This window comes from Diadema antillarum, unplaced genomic scaffold (genome assembly GCF_040938485.1).
Source record: "Diadema antillarum isolate AM-2024a unplaced genomic scaffold, OU_Dant_1.0 scf00000141, whole genome shotgun sequence".
In the NCBI taxonomy this organism is placed as follows: domain Eukaryota; kingdom Metazoa; phylum Echinodermata; class Echinoidea; order Diadematoida; family Diadematidae; genus Diadema; species Diadema antillarum.
This window is the reverse complement of record NW_027271030.1, coordinates 2978203-2992783: the sequence shown is the minus strand read 5'-3', so window position 1 is coordinate 2992783 and position 14581 is coordinate 2978203. Positions and strand designations below refer to the sequence as shown.

Genomic DNA, 14581 nt, shown 5'->3' with positions numbered 1-14581 from the left:
AACATTTTCACATACGTGATGAGACTAGTGTCAAACACATTTACCCGGACAGGTGCCATTCCATTTTACCTGCCAAGGAGGGAATCTCAGTGGTCCGGGGCAAGTGGGAATGCCTTTAGTAGCACCTTGGTGTTTGAAACATGTTCAGTCATTGTAGTCTCTGCAAGGAAACACAGAGTAAATCAATCATGCCCAATCCCCATCCCTTCACCCTAATCCCATCCACCACACTAATCCCACCCTTTGGGTCCAGAGGGTGAAAGGTGAATCAACATGGCTGATGCAAAGTCTCCCTGTAATGTACAAAGTATAATTACTTTTTCAACATGATACATCCAAGCACTTCAGTCACTTGAGTGCCCACATATGAGATTTCAGTCGGTCACATGATTTGATAATGAGGATACACAGAAGTAGAATTCTAATAAACAGCCAAGAAAGGGTCAGCATTAACTTTAATACATAGGGAGTTAGAGGATGAAGTTGGTATGAGCAGAACGGTTTTAAAGAAGGAAAAATGTGCTTGGACGACATTTTTTGGAACGTGCTCCACTCAATACAAGTACAACATATTGCCAGCAAAGAGCCATTATTGATTTGAAAACCAATTTTTATCAAATAAATGTTGAATCCTTGTAAAAATTACATGCTCTTTCATATTTCATAAGAGGTTTCTCATTATCTCAGTTAGGAATGTTCAAAACATGAATCCCCACCTCAACCAGAACTGTACAGTCCCTTTAAGGTGGGTTATCACAAATGATGTGTGTCATTTCCAGAAACCCTCGTGCCTTCTGTTTTGAGTGTTTTGTTTTGTTTTGTTTTCATTTATACAACCTTTAAGTGGAAAAAGTACACAAACGACAGCATTGATGAGCAATTTTTTCTATGATCTTGTGTCTTCCCATCCCAGTGTGGATTCTTTGAGCGCAAGAAGCCAGGGGAGGAGCAGGGCAAGCCGTACACGCCGGTAGCTACCGAGGAAAAGAGCGGGGAGCCGGTATGACGCACCGGACTGAGTGTGTGTTTGCATCTCCTCCTAATCCACCTTCCCTTCACATTTTGTAATGTTGCTTTAATTGATATTGTCCCAAACAGTGTACTATGTATGTATCATTAAAAAGTGAGACGATTTTTTTTTCTTCCTTTCAAAGAAAAAGTTACAAGTTAAAAAAGAAAAAAAAAATCACGAGAAAATGTTAATAGAAAAAAAGTGGCGAGACTGTTGGTAGAGGTATTCTTGTGACTTCACTGATATTGTATATGTGTGTAGTGAAATGGCAGCTGTGTTTGAACTGGAGCTCATTGGGAAATGCTTGTCTTTTGAAAGCTGATACGACTTGATCTACTTAAACAGGAAGCTTTCAAAAGGGAGGAGTGTCCGGACTGAAGTCATGACTGTATGTAGGCTTGATCGTGCAAAGGCCCTTCGTTGGAGGTTTGGGTTTATTGGAAAGTGTTGAGAAACAATGATTTTTAGGCTATTGCCTGAACGGAGACTACTCTCTATGTATGCATGATCAGCTGCCTGATCGTGTTGGTGAAAGAGTGCAGTGGAAATGGCAGATCAAAAACATTTATTGAGTCCATTCTTTTCAGTGAATGATGCACTGACTGTTTGATATCATTCTGTCATCAAGAAAATTGAATGGCACAGATGTTGAACTGTCTTTGTATCCATGAAATGTACTGAAGTGATTTGGAAGTTGGTTTTTTTTTTTTAATTTTGAGGGGAAAAATGCCAAAAAAAGAGAGAATTAATGACATGTGGAAAAAAAATCTCATTTCCGCTCCTGTAAAACGAGGAATGTTTGCATGCATTTTAATTTCCCAAATTTCACGAGAACCAAGATTTGTGAAATTAAAATGCACATGAAAGTTCTTGTCTACACTACATGCACTGAATGTTAGAGGCAACTCACGAAAATTTCATGCCGAGAAAAAGGCCATCGGCTCCAATTCGTGAAAATATTATGTTTTACAGTATCAAGGTTGCTTGAAAGCATGTACACTGTATTGTATGAATTTCAAAGTGAATGATGAGAAATGATGTATGAATTAGGCTGCTGTTTGTAAAGTGTGACAAACAAGTCAAGTTGCAGTTGTAAACATTCTGTGTGTCATGAGTGGAAATTGGCAGCTCGTGTGTTTCATAATAATCACTGGTTTTCGGAGCACAGCCTAAATGTTGCTGTCATAGTGGAATAATAATGAAGGTCCACATTTACACAAAGTTACCCAGAGTTCGTGTGATCTGGCATTAAGCTCTGTAGAGATGAAAACCAAATATTTCGCTTGTAGAAAGTAAATTGATGCAGCGTGCATTAGACTGTAGCTACAAAAGTGATAGATTTTATATGTGTTGAGAGGTAATGTGGAGTAGCAGTAAGTAATGTGACAGCCTCAGCCTGTTATAACCAAACTTTGTAAGTCCTGTGATGTTCTTTTATTTTAATTGTCAGGTTTGAAATCAAAAGATTTAAAATAATATGTACCATGTGGAATGTCTGTGATGTGCTCATTTCAGAAAAAAAAAATTAATTTATCAGTGCCTTGATGAATAGTGAGAATTTTTGGTATCATGTTTCTATCAGTTTCAATGTCAGGTCTCTAGAATTACCAAATCATAGCAAATGTAAACATAGCCTTCCCCAGACAGATGGATTTTCACTGTACTGTCATATGCACTCTACAAGATTTTTTCTAACACTAGGGAAATGTGAGTTGTCTTTTTTTTTGTAACTTTCCTAATGTTCCATTTTTCTTTTTCTGCTTCAAGAGAGTAAAAATGAAGGGAACATAAATATACAAATGTGTAAAAAATGCACTGCTTTGTAATGCTTAATTGTTACCAGCTTCCTGTCTTCATAACCATAAATGTATCTCCTTTAAAAAAAAAAGGTTAGAGGTGCAATACTTTAAATTTATTATTAACATGTACAGAATTAGGTGCAGAGACTAGAGCCTAATCAAAGCAGCCTATTCAAATCAACTCATGTTGCAACGAGTGACTTCCTCCTCCCAACTATGTCTGGCGTGGATGGTTTTTCAAATGAAATTTTGCTGATAATTTGCTTGTGACTTTTGCAATTTTGTACCTATTATTCTTTTTAATCTATATGACACTTGACACTGACTGCGCAGGCTTACACTGCAGAAACAAGTGAGTGTGGGATAGTTCACCAATAGCCCATTTTGTCTGTGGCAAATTCATAAAGTTTGTGGTGATATAAACACTGCTGGCTTTGCTAACTCGATATTTTGCCCGATGAGGTTTTTTGATGCATGCAGTTATGCAGAAGTCTCCAGATGTAAAGTGTGATGTTCATGACAAGTGTCTTTTGCCAGCACTGCTTAGAACAAATTTCCTGGGTGGCCACACCTGATACGGAAATGGAAAATGTGCTAAGATGTGCTTAAGTTTGATTAAAAAAACGTTCATTGCATTTGATGGTGAGCATGCAAAGATTTTCCTGTCTCCAACCCCCCCCCCCCCCCCCCCCCCCGAAGAAGCTGATTTAGAATCTTCAGTACTCTTGTGTTTTCATCAAAGCACATTATTTTCTCTCGTACGAAGAAAATGAAAATGTTATACATTTTTTGGGTTGTCAAAGAAATTCAAGCAATTCATACAACCGGGGACCGAATAATAGTAGTAGTCAAACGATCGGTTTGAAGGATGGGTTAGTGATGGTCATGGTGCTTCTAAGTGATACTACATGTACGTATCTCTGTGCATGATAAACAAAGATGCATTGGGTTTTGATACTGTCTTTTGTAACAGAGGTACCATATCAGCGCTACACACACACGCAAGTACAAAGTAAATTGCAGCTTTGGCTCTAGCTGAAACCAATTCACTGTGTGACGGATGCATAATTATTAGGGAAGGGGAAAAACTTGTATACTACTGCAAACAAACTCCGTTGCTAGGATATCAGGTTGCAGCAGTGGGTTAAATGTGCCACTCTCCCCACCGTCTGAATGAAAGTTGAAATGTTTATGTCATCAAGTCAACTTTGTTGTCACGATGCATTATTTCGTGGGATGGTATTTCAAATGTTTCTGCCAGATCAAGATCAGACAGATTGACTATTGTCTTGCTACATGTGTAATGTACAGATCCATGTCGCACATTTGCCACAGTTCATAAGATTTTAATGAAGTGGCTGCACATAATGACATTGTATTTGTAAGCAATTATGGTATGTCTCTTACTGTGTGTTTTGCAAATGTCACTAAAAGATGAAAGAGGAGGGGAGGGGAATAATTATTAAACTCTTTCATTGTCAATAATATCATGTGTGGGACTTAAAATAAAATGCAACTCGCAGGTCCTGAAGAAATAACAGTGTTGTGATGTTTGATATTTGAAACAGATTTGTTTCTAAAACAACAACAACAGCAACAACAGCAACTTGGAATGGGAAATGTTGACATAGTGACTCTAAGTATTATGCAAATTGATCCTTCACCGTGCATTGTTTGTGAAGGTATATCGGTGCACATGTAGTTTTGAGTATGATGAAGTGATGTTTCATTTGTATGTGATGCTTGCTAGCCGACCCTAAATCTATCAGGTGTTTGCAGTGGGCACACAAGTATATATAAATGCCAAAAATACACTTTATCAAATTTGGGCATATAAATGATAGTAGATATGATGGTGTGTAAATCGTGAAGGATCTGCACGTACAGCTGTCCATGAACATCAAAAGGATTTCAAAGGCACCAATGTAGATAACACCTCGATGGCACAACGCAGCCATTATTAGTATGACCCAAGTCTTAGACAATTCAGGAGAAAGGAATGAACACGCACTATATGTAAACACTGAAGAGCAACAAATTGACATGAATATAGGGAGGAAGAAATATTTCTGTGCCACATTGTTGCCAATTTGCCAACCTAGGTTTTGTGCTGTTCACAAGTAACAATCTGACCCTCTCATGCATTTATGCACTATGAGCATCACAGAAGGCAGCATTTGCACCATTACTCAACCCCGCATATGAATTATGGAAAAAAAAAAATCATGACAAGTGTTACAGCCTGCCAGAAATTTTAAAGCATAGTCAGGCAAGCGATAATTTAAAGGGAGGGGGAAAGATACTCTGAAAACAAAGAGAAAATGAAATTAAATCTTGTTACCACAATGTATTTCTACGAGCCATTGCCTTGTACATATAGTCAAGTACAATGTATTGTGAGTATGCCTTTTTTTTCTTCAAATTTATCTATTTATTACTTTTTTGTTGTTGCGATGTGGCGTTATTGAATTTTAGCTTTGGTTTTAACATCGCGTGTCATGATTATGAATTGAATTGCTAGACGAAATATCTTATTTATTACAGATATAAGGCCGACAAGGTTTATGTGAAATAGAGGGGTGATGATTAGAATGTTTTAGTGTGTGTATTCTTGTATAATGTGCGTTGATTAAAATTGATGCAGAAATATGTGTATTACTCAGTTATGATTTTGTCATCGATATAAGATGTATATGTGCTCTCTATCATGTGTATAAATTTCTGTTTTTCAAAACATACTTTCGTCTTTTCTGATGGGATATTCTCTAGACATTAATCTATAGTTTGGCTTATGTATTTTCATATAGTTATGTTTTTCAGTCTTTTGTAGTACTGAAATTGAGTATAGCGTTTGCTTTTCTCCATGACGTATAGTTCAGTTTTGTGTGTAAAAAAAGTACTTTTATACATGGATATTGTAAGTTGATATCCTGTGAATCACAAGATGATTGAAATGCATTTCTGTACGTGAGAACACTTCGAGATGCCATGCATTATAGACGGAGTCAGTGAAAATAGTAGAGAAATGATGCTTATATTTTATGTTGTTACTGTATTTCTTTCTCTGTAAGCGACATTCAGTCTTTTGTTGATATACATAATATTTAAGCGACTTATGGCTTTAAGACCCGGTGGTGTTGGGATACCATGCTCGGGTATGTTCGAATGGTCCACCCATGACTCGCCGCGCTACCGGGTTTTTAAAGTTCAAAGTTTTACTCTATTTGTGGATAATAGGGCATAGGATGAATTGATAAGAGGCTATTTTCAGCCTTTCTCCGAAGCGTTTGGGAAATATTCTCCTTTTTCCCCTTGAAGCAATCAGGAGTCGCATTGTGAAGTTAACTTGGAAAAACAAATTAGCTAGCAGAGAGTGGAGAAAGAAAGAACATGATCTCTTTGTTTGAGTTATCCGAAGCGGCCTATCAGAATCAACGTTTAGTGATTAAGTAACGTATGACCATGAACGTTGCGCTGAAAATCGTTTCATGAAATTTCTGTTACATAATCTTTACAGAATTCATGTCAAAGTCAAATAGATCCTTTGTGGGTTATTCTACTTGCGAGTAAATGCCGTCGGGTAAAAAAAGGACTTTTAGGAACAGTAACAGGAAATTATCTGTCAAAGTTTGTATCTGTATGTGTGTGTACATGTATGTCTCCAACTTCTCATTTTTATCTTTTGTACATGCGTACGCAATTTCTTTCATCAGTCTTTTAAACTCATTTTGTCTGTTTTTTTTTAATTCTTGATTTGTATCTTTTAAAGAGTGACAGTGTAATCAATTAATGTCATGATGATATTAAATACAATGTAATAGTGATATTCGTAAAACGTGCACATGTATTGGATTTTGTCGCATAAATATATTGCAGAATATGATGAAAAATTAAAACAAGTTTTTGTATGAAAAATATCCTTCATGGCACCATGTAGTTTCTTTACTTGTACATTATGCGTGTGTGTATGTGTGTGTGGGTGTGTGTGTGTGTGTGTGGGTGTGTGTGTGTGGGTGTGTGTGTGTATATATTCTCTGTATTTTTTATTCATCTATTTGCATTTTTCAGCGTGTGTGATTGGGAAGCTGAACCAATTCCTTAACTGTAGCGTAGTTAATACAGTATCATTCCAAACTAAAATGAATAAACTATGGAGGGTAGTTATCAATATCATGTTCAACATTATTGGGGTTGTTGAAGTGATGGACGTGGACCTTGCAGTGACACGTTTCTTCACATAGAGGCAATAATCACACTGGGATTTCATTCATTGATAGGAGGAGCCCACTCACTTTTAACATTTCTGTTGAACAATTATTAACGACAGGATCAATGAATATCTAAAAAAGAAAGAGAAAAAATGTTAAGAACACTCTGGTCTCTCTATGCGACTCTTAGCCGCAGTTTGTTTTTATTATCCTTTCAAAAGAGTCTCGGAGGAAAAGTAAAGAAAAAGAAATACATGTAGAACATTAACCTCCCAAACTAACATGTCCGTGATGTCTGATTCATCTTTGAGCTAAAATTATTTCAGGATTACAAATTATTCAAATGATAATGCGAGTCACTTGTATGGCCGCCAGACGGTAAAGTAATCTTTAAGTGATCTTGATCAGACTTGTTTTCCCGCAGTTACTGCGTTGTTAGCATTTTTTTTTAGTAGATTGAGAAAGATGTGTGGAAAGATGATTGTATTGTATGTCAACTCTGCTTGTGTGCGCGCGCGTGTGTGTGTGTGTCTGTCTGTCTGTGTGGTTTGGTGTGTTGTGTCTGTGACTGTGAATGTGCGTTTGTTTTTGGGTTTTTTTTTTCAATGTTTCTTGGACAAGCTACTTCCTGTTCAAACTAATTGGAATTTCTTAGACAGGATAATGGAATTTTAATGAAAGACAGAAAATAAGGAAATAGACGCACTTTTAAAAGAAACAGTGACGTCAGTAGTGGGGTCCTAATCTTCAATGTTTAAAACTTTTAATCTATGATAGGAACTATATAGGGCGTAATAGATGAGGTGGTTCATCACCTTGCGGCAGATATCTAGGTTTAATAGTGTATGATGTTTGAACAAGATGAAAAGACAATAGTGTATTATTTTGATAATGTTTGTAACTGTGTTACATTGGTATACACTGTAACTGATTCTGGGTGCATGCACTGGTCGGGGAGAAAGGCCTCGAGCCTCGGTGATTAACTCCCCTGGCAACCAGCGGTATGCACTTAGAACCACCACAACCTTATCATGTAATATGATTTTCTGTTTGTGCTCAATGTCCGCTTGTATTTTATGCTGAATTTCCAAATGAATAAATAATAAAGAAAGAAAGAAAGAAAGAAAGAAAGAAAGAAAGAAAGAAAGAAAGAAAGAAAGAAAGAAAATGATAATAAAAAATAAAGGGAAAAGCAGAAAGCACCAACATTTTTGGGTACAGTTGAATGAATGATATAGCAAAATCGCCCATTTCTCAAACAAATTAAACATTGCTGAGAATACTGTCACTGATGAAAATACACAAGTAATGCAATGAATGTGTGTGTGTGTGTGTGTGTGTGTGTGTGTGTGTGTGTGTGTGTGTGTGTGTGTGTGTGTGTGTGTGTGTGTGTGTGTGTGAGCGTGTGTGCGTGTACGTGTGTTAGTGTTTTCTAAGTTCGTTCAGCGAAAATGCAATACAAAAGTGATATAATATGCCTAGGCGAATATAATGAGAGTACAAATGAATGGGAAAGTAAAGTGTTGTGAGGCAATGACATCTTTGCATTGTCTAATTGACATATGCGATTATGAACAGTGTCATTGTTTTGTGAAACTGAAAGCGTGAAACTTAAACATGCCATTAAAAGATGCAAGTAATATATCTATGTTAGAGTTATCGTAAATAACAATTTCGTCTTTTTTCTGTTTGTTTTATGTCTATGAAGTAATCGTAATTAAAGAAGGAGAATTCCACTTTCAGGTTACATGTTGTACTCACTTCACAAGGAAGTTTAGAAATAAAAATGAATGCCCACTCCCAGACACAAACGGTCAAATTATAATTTCATATAATGGGGGGAAAATGAAGACGAATGCGTGTAACACTGTGTCAGTTTCTTTGTATTACAGCACGGTGAAACAATCATTTGCTTGTAGGCCTATAAATGATAATCGAGTTCTTCTCACGCACATAACTATAGTCCCGCACGTATTCCCACACAGATTACGGATGCTTATATAATTATTTCATATAGCATAAAAATATATAATTGAATTGATTTTATTTTCACATCAAGAGGAGGAGAACCCTGATCACCATAGCTGGTTTCCATAGGGGTCCACATCTCAGATATACATGTATGCATATCTCATTTAGCTTGATTATACGATAAGGAATCAAATGCGGTAAATCAGGTCACATGACTGTTGCCGCGGCTACGGCAGTGCAGTAACTACTTAGGTGTTACCAAAAAAACAAAAAACAAAAAACATATCCCACTTTTGATCCTTTGTTAATAGTTCAAAAACTATATATCAGATAACACTGACATTGATATGAGCAATAGCTAAATAGTGTAGTTGTCCAATTACAGTTATACCAGTATTATCTTATTTCGTACCTAAGTATTAACGCCTACATAACAATAGCATAAATACGTTTCATTAAAGGGACTGTACAGTACTGGTTGAGGTAGGGATTCATGTTTTGAACATTCCTAAGTGAGATAATGAAAAGCCTCTTATGAAATATGAAAGAGCATGTATTTTCAAGAAGGATTCAAGATTTATTTGATGAAAATTGCTTTTCAAATGGCTGATATATCCAAAATAGTGCTAATAATAAAAGGCGACATGCCCTAACTTTATTAGTATCGCTTTGTTTCACCTTGTTTTTGGATATCTCAGCCTTTTCAAAACCGATTTTCATCGAATAAACTTTTGATACCCCTTAGAACTGCATGCTCTTTGACATCTCATAGAGTGGTTTCTGAATATCTCACAAAACGTTAAAAGCTAAATCTTCCCCTCGACCAGAACTGTACACACCCTTTAAATTCAAGATTTATTTTGAAGTTAGGTTTCAGATTTTGTTCTGTTTTCAACCCTCTGTACAAAATTCTTATTTTGCACAGGGGTCAATTGGTGTGTGTGGCAGTGTGTGGTTAACGCCCTGACAATGGTCCTGAACAATGGCCAGGATTGGCATGGTTGGAATGCTCAATTACATATTCACGAGGAATTCCACTGTCACAGCTAGTCTTTATTCGTCCAGAAATGTAGTCAATGCAAGCACATGAAAACATGTGCTTATGTTTTTCATGTGCATGCATTTTACCCTTTACCATGAATTCAGACTAGCAGTTTCCAGGGCAATTCATCAGGAATTATTGATAAAGCATTGGGATGTGCCTTGGAGCAATCTGAGTAGAAGCCTAGTCAACAGGGCTCTGAGATGGTGGTATTCGTGGTATTCATGCTTATTGTTCTGGGTCATTGCAAGCACACACTCACATATGCCCTACACATCATTGGTTCTTGTGTAAAGTTCAATTTTGTACAGAGGATTCAAATTTGACCAAAATCTGGATCTTAGCTTTGAAATTAATCATGAATTTAACGGAACTGATTCACGCTCTCATATTCAAATCACCTCTAACTAAATTGTACATTATTGAGCTGTTACTCATATCAATGACAGTGTTATCTGATGTATAGTTTTAGTACTACCAGGGAGGTGGTGGGAGATGCTTTTTGTACACCTAGTATGAATCCGTTTCTTATACAAGTTAAATTCAAAAGATAAGGTGTTACAGTCCCCCCCCCCCCCCACACACACACATACTAGCGTTCTGTAGGCGATGGAGCGATTCATGCGGAACTGGGACCTACATCTTGGAGGGTGCCACCTTTGCCACTGGACTATGCATTTTTTGTTCAAATGTATTTATTGATAATTTGTTTTTAATGACTTTTCCATGACATTTACTTCTTCGTGTTTGTTTGTTTCATCCCAGTACTGAAGGATGTCCGAGCTGGAACCTCTGATGTTTGCTGACCTGTTCGAGCACTCATTATGTGTCATGAATCTATCGCAGCAGCCCGGTTAGCTCAGTCGGTAGAGCATGGGACTCTTAATCCCAGGGTCGTGGGTTCGAGCCCCACATTGGGCGACTCAGGTTTGTTTATCTTTTTTTTTTCTTTAAATGGAGATCGGAATACAACTTCATCGAATCACCTGCAGGACAATAAACTCCTGGTTGTTTCAGAGCTTAAGCTTTTATTGTCATTGTCATGAGCTGAATGATTGTATGAAAGTGATAATTTTCAATTCTGTTGATGGATTTTGTATAGTTGTAAACGTTGGGTTAATGTATGACGTTGTCACGGTGTATGTGATAGTGTATGTTAATATGAGTTAATTTCGGTTGCATTCTGCGCTATGTCTGTCTGTGGTGTACCTGTACCTGTAATGTATCTGTTTATATTGTTGTGATATCCAATGAACAAAGAATTTTCATTGTGGACAATAGAGTAATCAATCAACCAATCAATCAATCAATCAATCAATCAATCAATCAATCGATCAATCGATCAATCGATCAATCGATCAATCAATCAATCAATCAATCAATCAATCGATCAATCGATCAATCAATCAATCAATCAATCAATCAATCAATCAATCAATCAATCAATCAGTTAACTAGGGCCTATACAACAATATAACAAAAGAGTGAAATCAATGTTATTGTTGATGAGTCATGCGGAATAAATGTCATGACGCCTCTTGAAAGATCGTCATCAGCAAATTACCAAATTCTGTGTTAAACGACGAGAAACGAAAACATTATTTACGATACCCCCTGCCTAGAGTGTCATATCTCTTAAGCTTGTTACAGTGTATGTGTATATCACGAGGATTCATTCATTTATTTCTTCTGTCTGATGCTCCTCAGTTTTTACGTGTAAATAACAACTCTTATGTGTTGATCTTTGATTCCTTTGAAGTGAAAAGGCCAAACCAATGGTGTAGGCCTATCAACACGGGTGCACGTCCCCGATCCCACGTGTCATCCAGCTCACAAGTCATACAGCCCAAGAATTATACAGCTCACGAGTCACACAGCCCATTAGTTCGACATTAACAAGGCCCACGAGACCGACACAGCCCCGTGTTGTCTGTCGAACTAGTGAGCTGTTTTTACCTGGCGTCGAACTCATGGGCTTTATTTGCCTAGTGTCGAACTCATGGGTTGTATGACTCGTGAGCAGTATGACTCATGGACCTGTTTTCAATGTCGAACTCGTGGGCTGTACGACTCGTGGGTGTCGATCTAGTGGGATGACCCCCATCAACACACCCTTTCCCTGTCATACGTTTGGCAATGCGCAAAGTTTTTCTTCTCCAATTTCGCTCAGCTCCTTTCAAATGGCTTTAAAACAAAGAAAAAAATCTGATTACAACAGTGAAAATCTATACGTAAGCACTGGTAAGGAAGTTATGAAATTTCAAAGATTCGGTAATTGAAGACGAACGTGTGGAATTGTATCTCAGTTTTCGTTGTGTATTTCAACTCGGCGATGAAAATCACATACGGTACTTCGGCCTATTGATAAATTGTTTTTCCGAAGCTCGTATGGTCCCTCATAGATTACAATATTTCGCCTTACGATAAGGAGACGCGGTAAATCAGGTCACCTGTCTTTATCGCGGCTTCGGCAGTGCCGTGAATAGGCCTACAGTGAATACACAATTAACCCGTTCCTTACATGACTCAAAAGCATCCATAGACTATTCACCCCAACAAGCAGCTTTTCGTGATATAACGGGCGATGGAATATATTTTTACCCTACTGGAAAAGAACAAAGTGTTCCACAGTGTGTTCACAGTGTGCTCACAATAATAGTCGACAATGTGAAATCGCTCTAAATCTTCCAATCACAGAGTGTTCAGATAGTAATGTTTTGTTTCACACTGTGTACAGATGACTCACATCGTGTTCACACTGTTAAAACGCTCGAATTTAACAGTGTGAAGAGATTTCACACCGTGTTTCTCACACTGTGGGCACTGTGTTCTTTCCAGCAGGACCTATTTAGAGCTACCAATAATAGGCCCTACATCTCGAAGGGTGTCACTTTTTCCACTGGACTCCACCATTTTTCTTGCTGTTTTTTTTTTTAAAATCTATATATTCCTTATTTATATTTTTGAATGGCTATTCCATCACATTCCTTTCCCACTGCTTGTTTGAGTATAAGTTGAGTTTGCTTGCTTGATTATTTGTTTGCTAGATTTTTCATCCCAATGCTGAAGAGGCTCCCTCGAAGCTGGAACCCTGTACAACCAGTCACTATTATTCAGCCAACTTTTGCGAAAGCCCGGTTAGCTCAGTCGGTAGAGCATGGGACTCTTAATCCCAGGGTCGTGGGTTCGAGCCCCACATTGGGCGACTCAAATTTTTCTCTTTTATTTTTTCAAATCTGACTTATTATTTATCATTTTTTATTCCATTATTTTTTACGGAGCTCGGATTCCAACATTATCGAGAATCCTTGAGACTTCGTGAAATTAAGCTTTTTATCATCATTATTTAGTCTATCGATGAAAAATACAAACAGATTAATAAATAAGTACTTACAAAAGAGTGGAATTAAACTATATTGCATAAACAAGTTCCAGACATAAGACTCACAAATCTCGCTTAATTTCGATAGCAATATTATCCCAAGCCAATCAATGATGCCGGCATCTCATTCTCCATCGAGAATTATCGAGAATTATCGAAAATTGACCAATAGGACGACAGGATAGGATGCTATCAAATATGACAGGTGTACTAATGTTATCGCGCACGTGCACGCTACACATACGCAGGGAGATACACCGTAGACTGTGTGTTGATAGTCTATTACGTTGAAGAACAGCCTTGGACTGTAAACAGTGAGTAAATCTCACTTAGCCTACTTTGCTGTTACTCTTGAAATGATTTGTGAGGGATGTAAGCCATTGTAGAGGCACTGGTTAAACCATATGCCTTCGGTTCTAATTAAGTGTTTTGTTACTATTAAATGCTACAAACCTTGTAGTATGTAACTACAAGGCGTACAATGTAAATCGAATGTGTAGTCCCATAAATAGATTTATTGGTTAACTAGGTAGGTCGCTAACTAATAATTTCACCACTGCACTGTACCAGCAGAGTAAGGGACCAGCCGAACGCGAAGCGCACAGTATAACTGTGTACACGAGCGCCCCTAACGTAATGTTGCAATGGCATGATTGGCAATGGGTCTTAATGTTCATGAATGTAAGAAGAACATCCTTCTTCTCCTCCGCCTCCTCCTCCTTCTTCTTCTCCTCCTCCTCCTCCTCCTTCTCCTTCATCTGCCTAATGCTTGTAAAGCCGTAAAGGCTCACTCCAGAGCAGATACACATATTCTCGACATCGGCTATCTGACTATGTAGGGACTGACGCGATGATGCCTATCCGGATGAGCAATTTAGCTGGATATGTGAGGAAATTTTACAATGTTTAGAATAAACCCACTAAATTTAATGTAGGTTCTGGATCTGGATCTGGATCTGGATGTGTACTGGGCGGGGCCCTACTGGGCGGGGCCCTGGCTGGGCATAATGCATCGGACGAGAGAGGGCGCAGGGATAATTAGAAGGTGCTATCAATGGCCTTTTTGAATGAGTAGCTATCTTAATCTATTCTGGCTTTTTTAGATCAGAGTCGGTTACATTAATAATTCTCACAGTGAATATTTTATACATGAACATCCAAAATTCT

The 14581-nt window shown here is 37.7% G+C and overlaps 1 protein-coding gene and 2 non-coding genes across 3 annotated transcripts in view; all 3 read left to right on the top strand.

The window, feature by feature from the left end:
• The window catches only part of LOC139721290 (integrin alpha-8-like), a 92122-nt gene extending 89949 nt beyond the window's left edge, over nucleotides 1–2173 (top strand). The window contains exon 29 of the mRNA XM_071632611.1: nucleotides 914–2173. Within this exon, the coding sequence (XP_071488712.1) occupies nucleotides 914–1006 (93 nt within the window). The 3' untranslated portion in view covers nucleotides 1007–2173. The remainder of the gene's footprint in view (nucleotides 1–913) is intronic.
• Nucleotides 2174–10880: 8707 nt separating this feature from the next.
• Trnak-cuu (transfer RNA lysine (anticodon CUU)) lies at nucleotides 10881–10953 on the top strand. The gene has a single exon. It is a non-coding gene; the product is annotated as a tRNA-Lys (tRNA).
• Nucleotides 10954–13164: 2211 nt separating this feature from the next.
• Nucleotides 13165–13237, top strand: Trnak-cuu (transfer RNA lysine (anticodon CUU)). Its single transcript has one exon. It is a non-coding gene; the product is annotated as a tRNA-Lys (tRNA).
• The last annotated feature ends 1344 nt before the right edge of the window (nucleotides 13238–14581 follow it).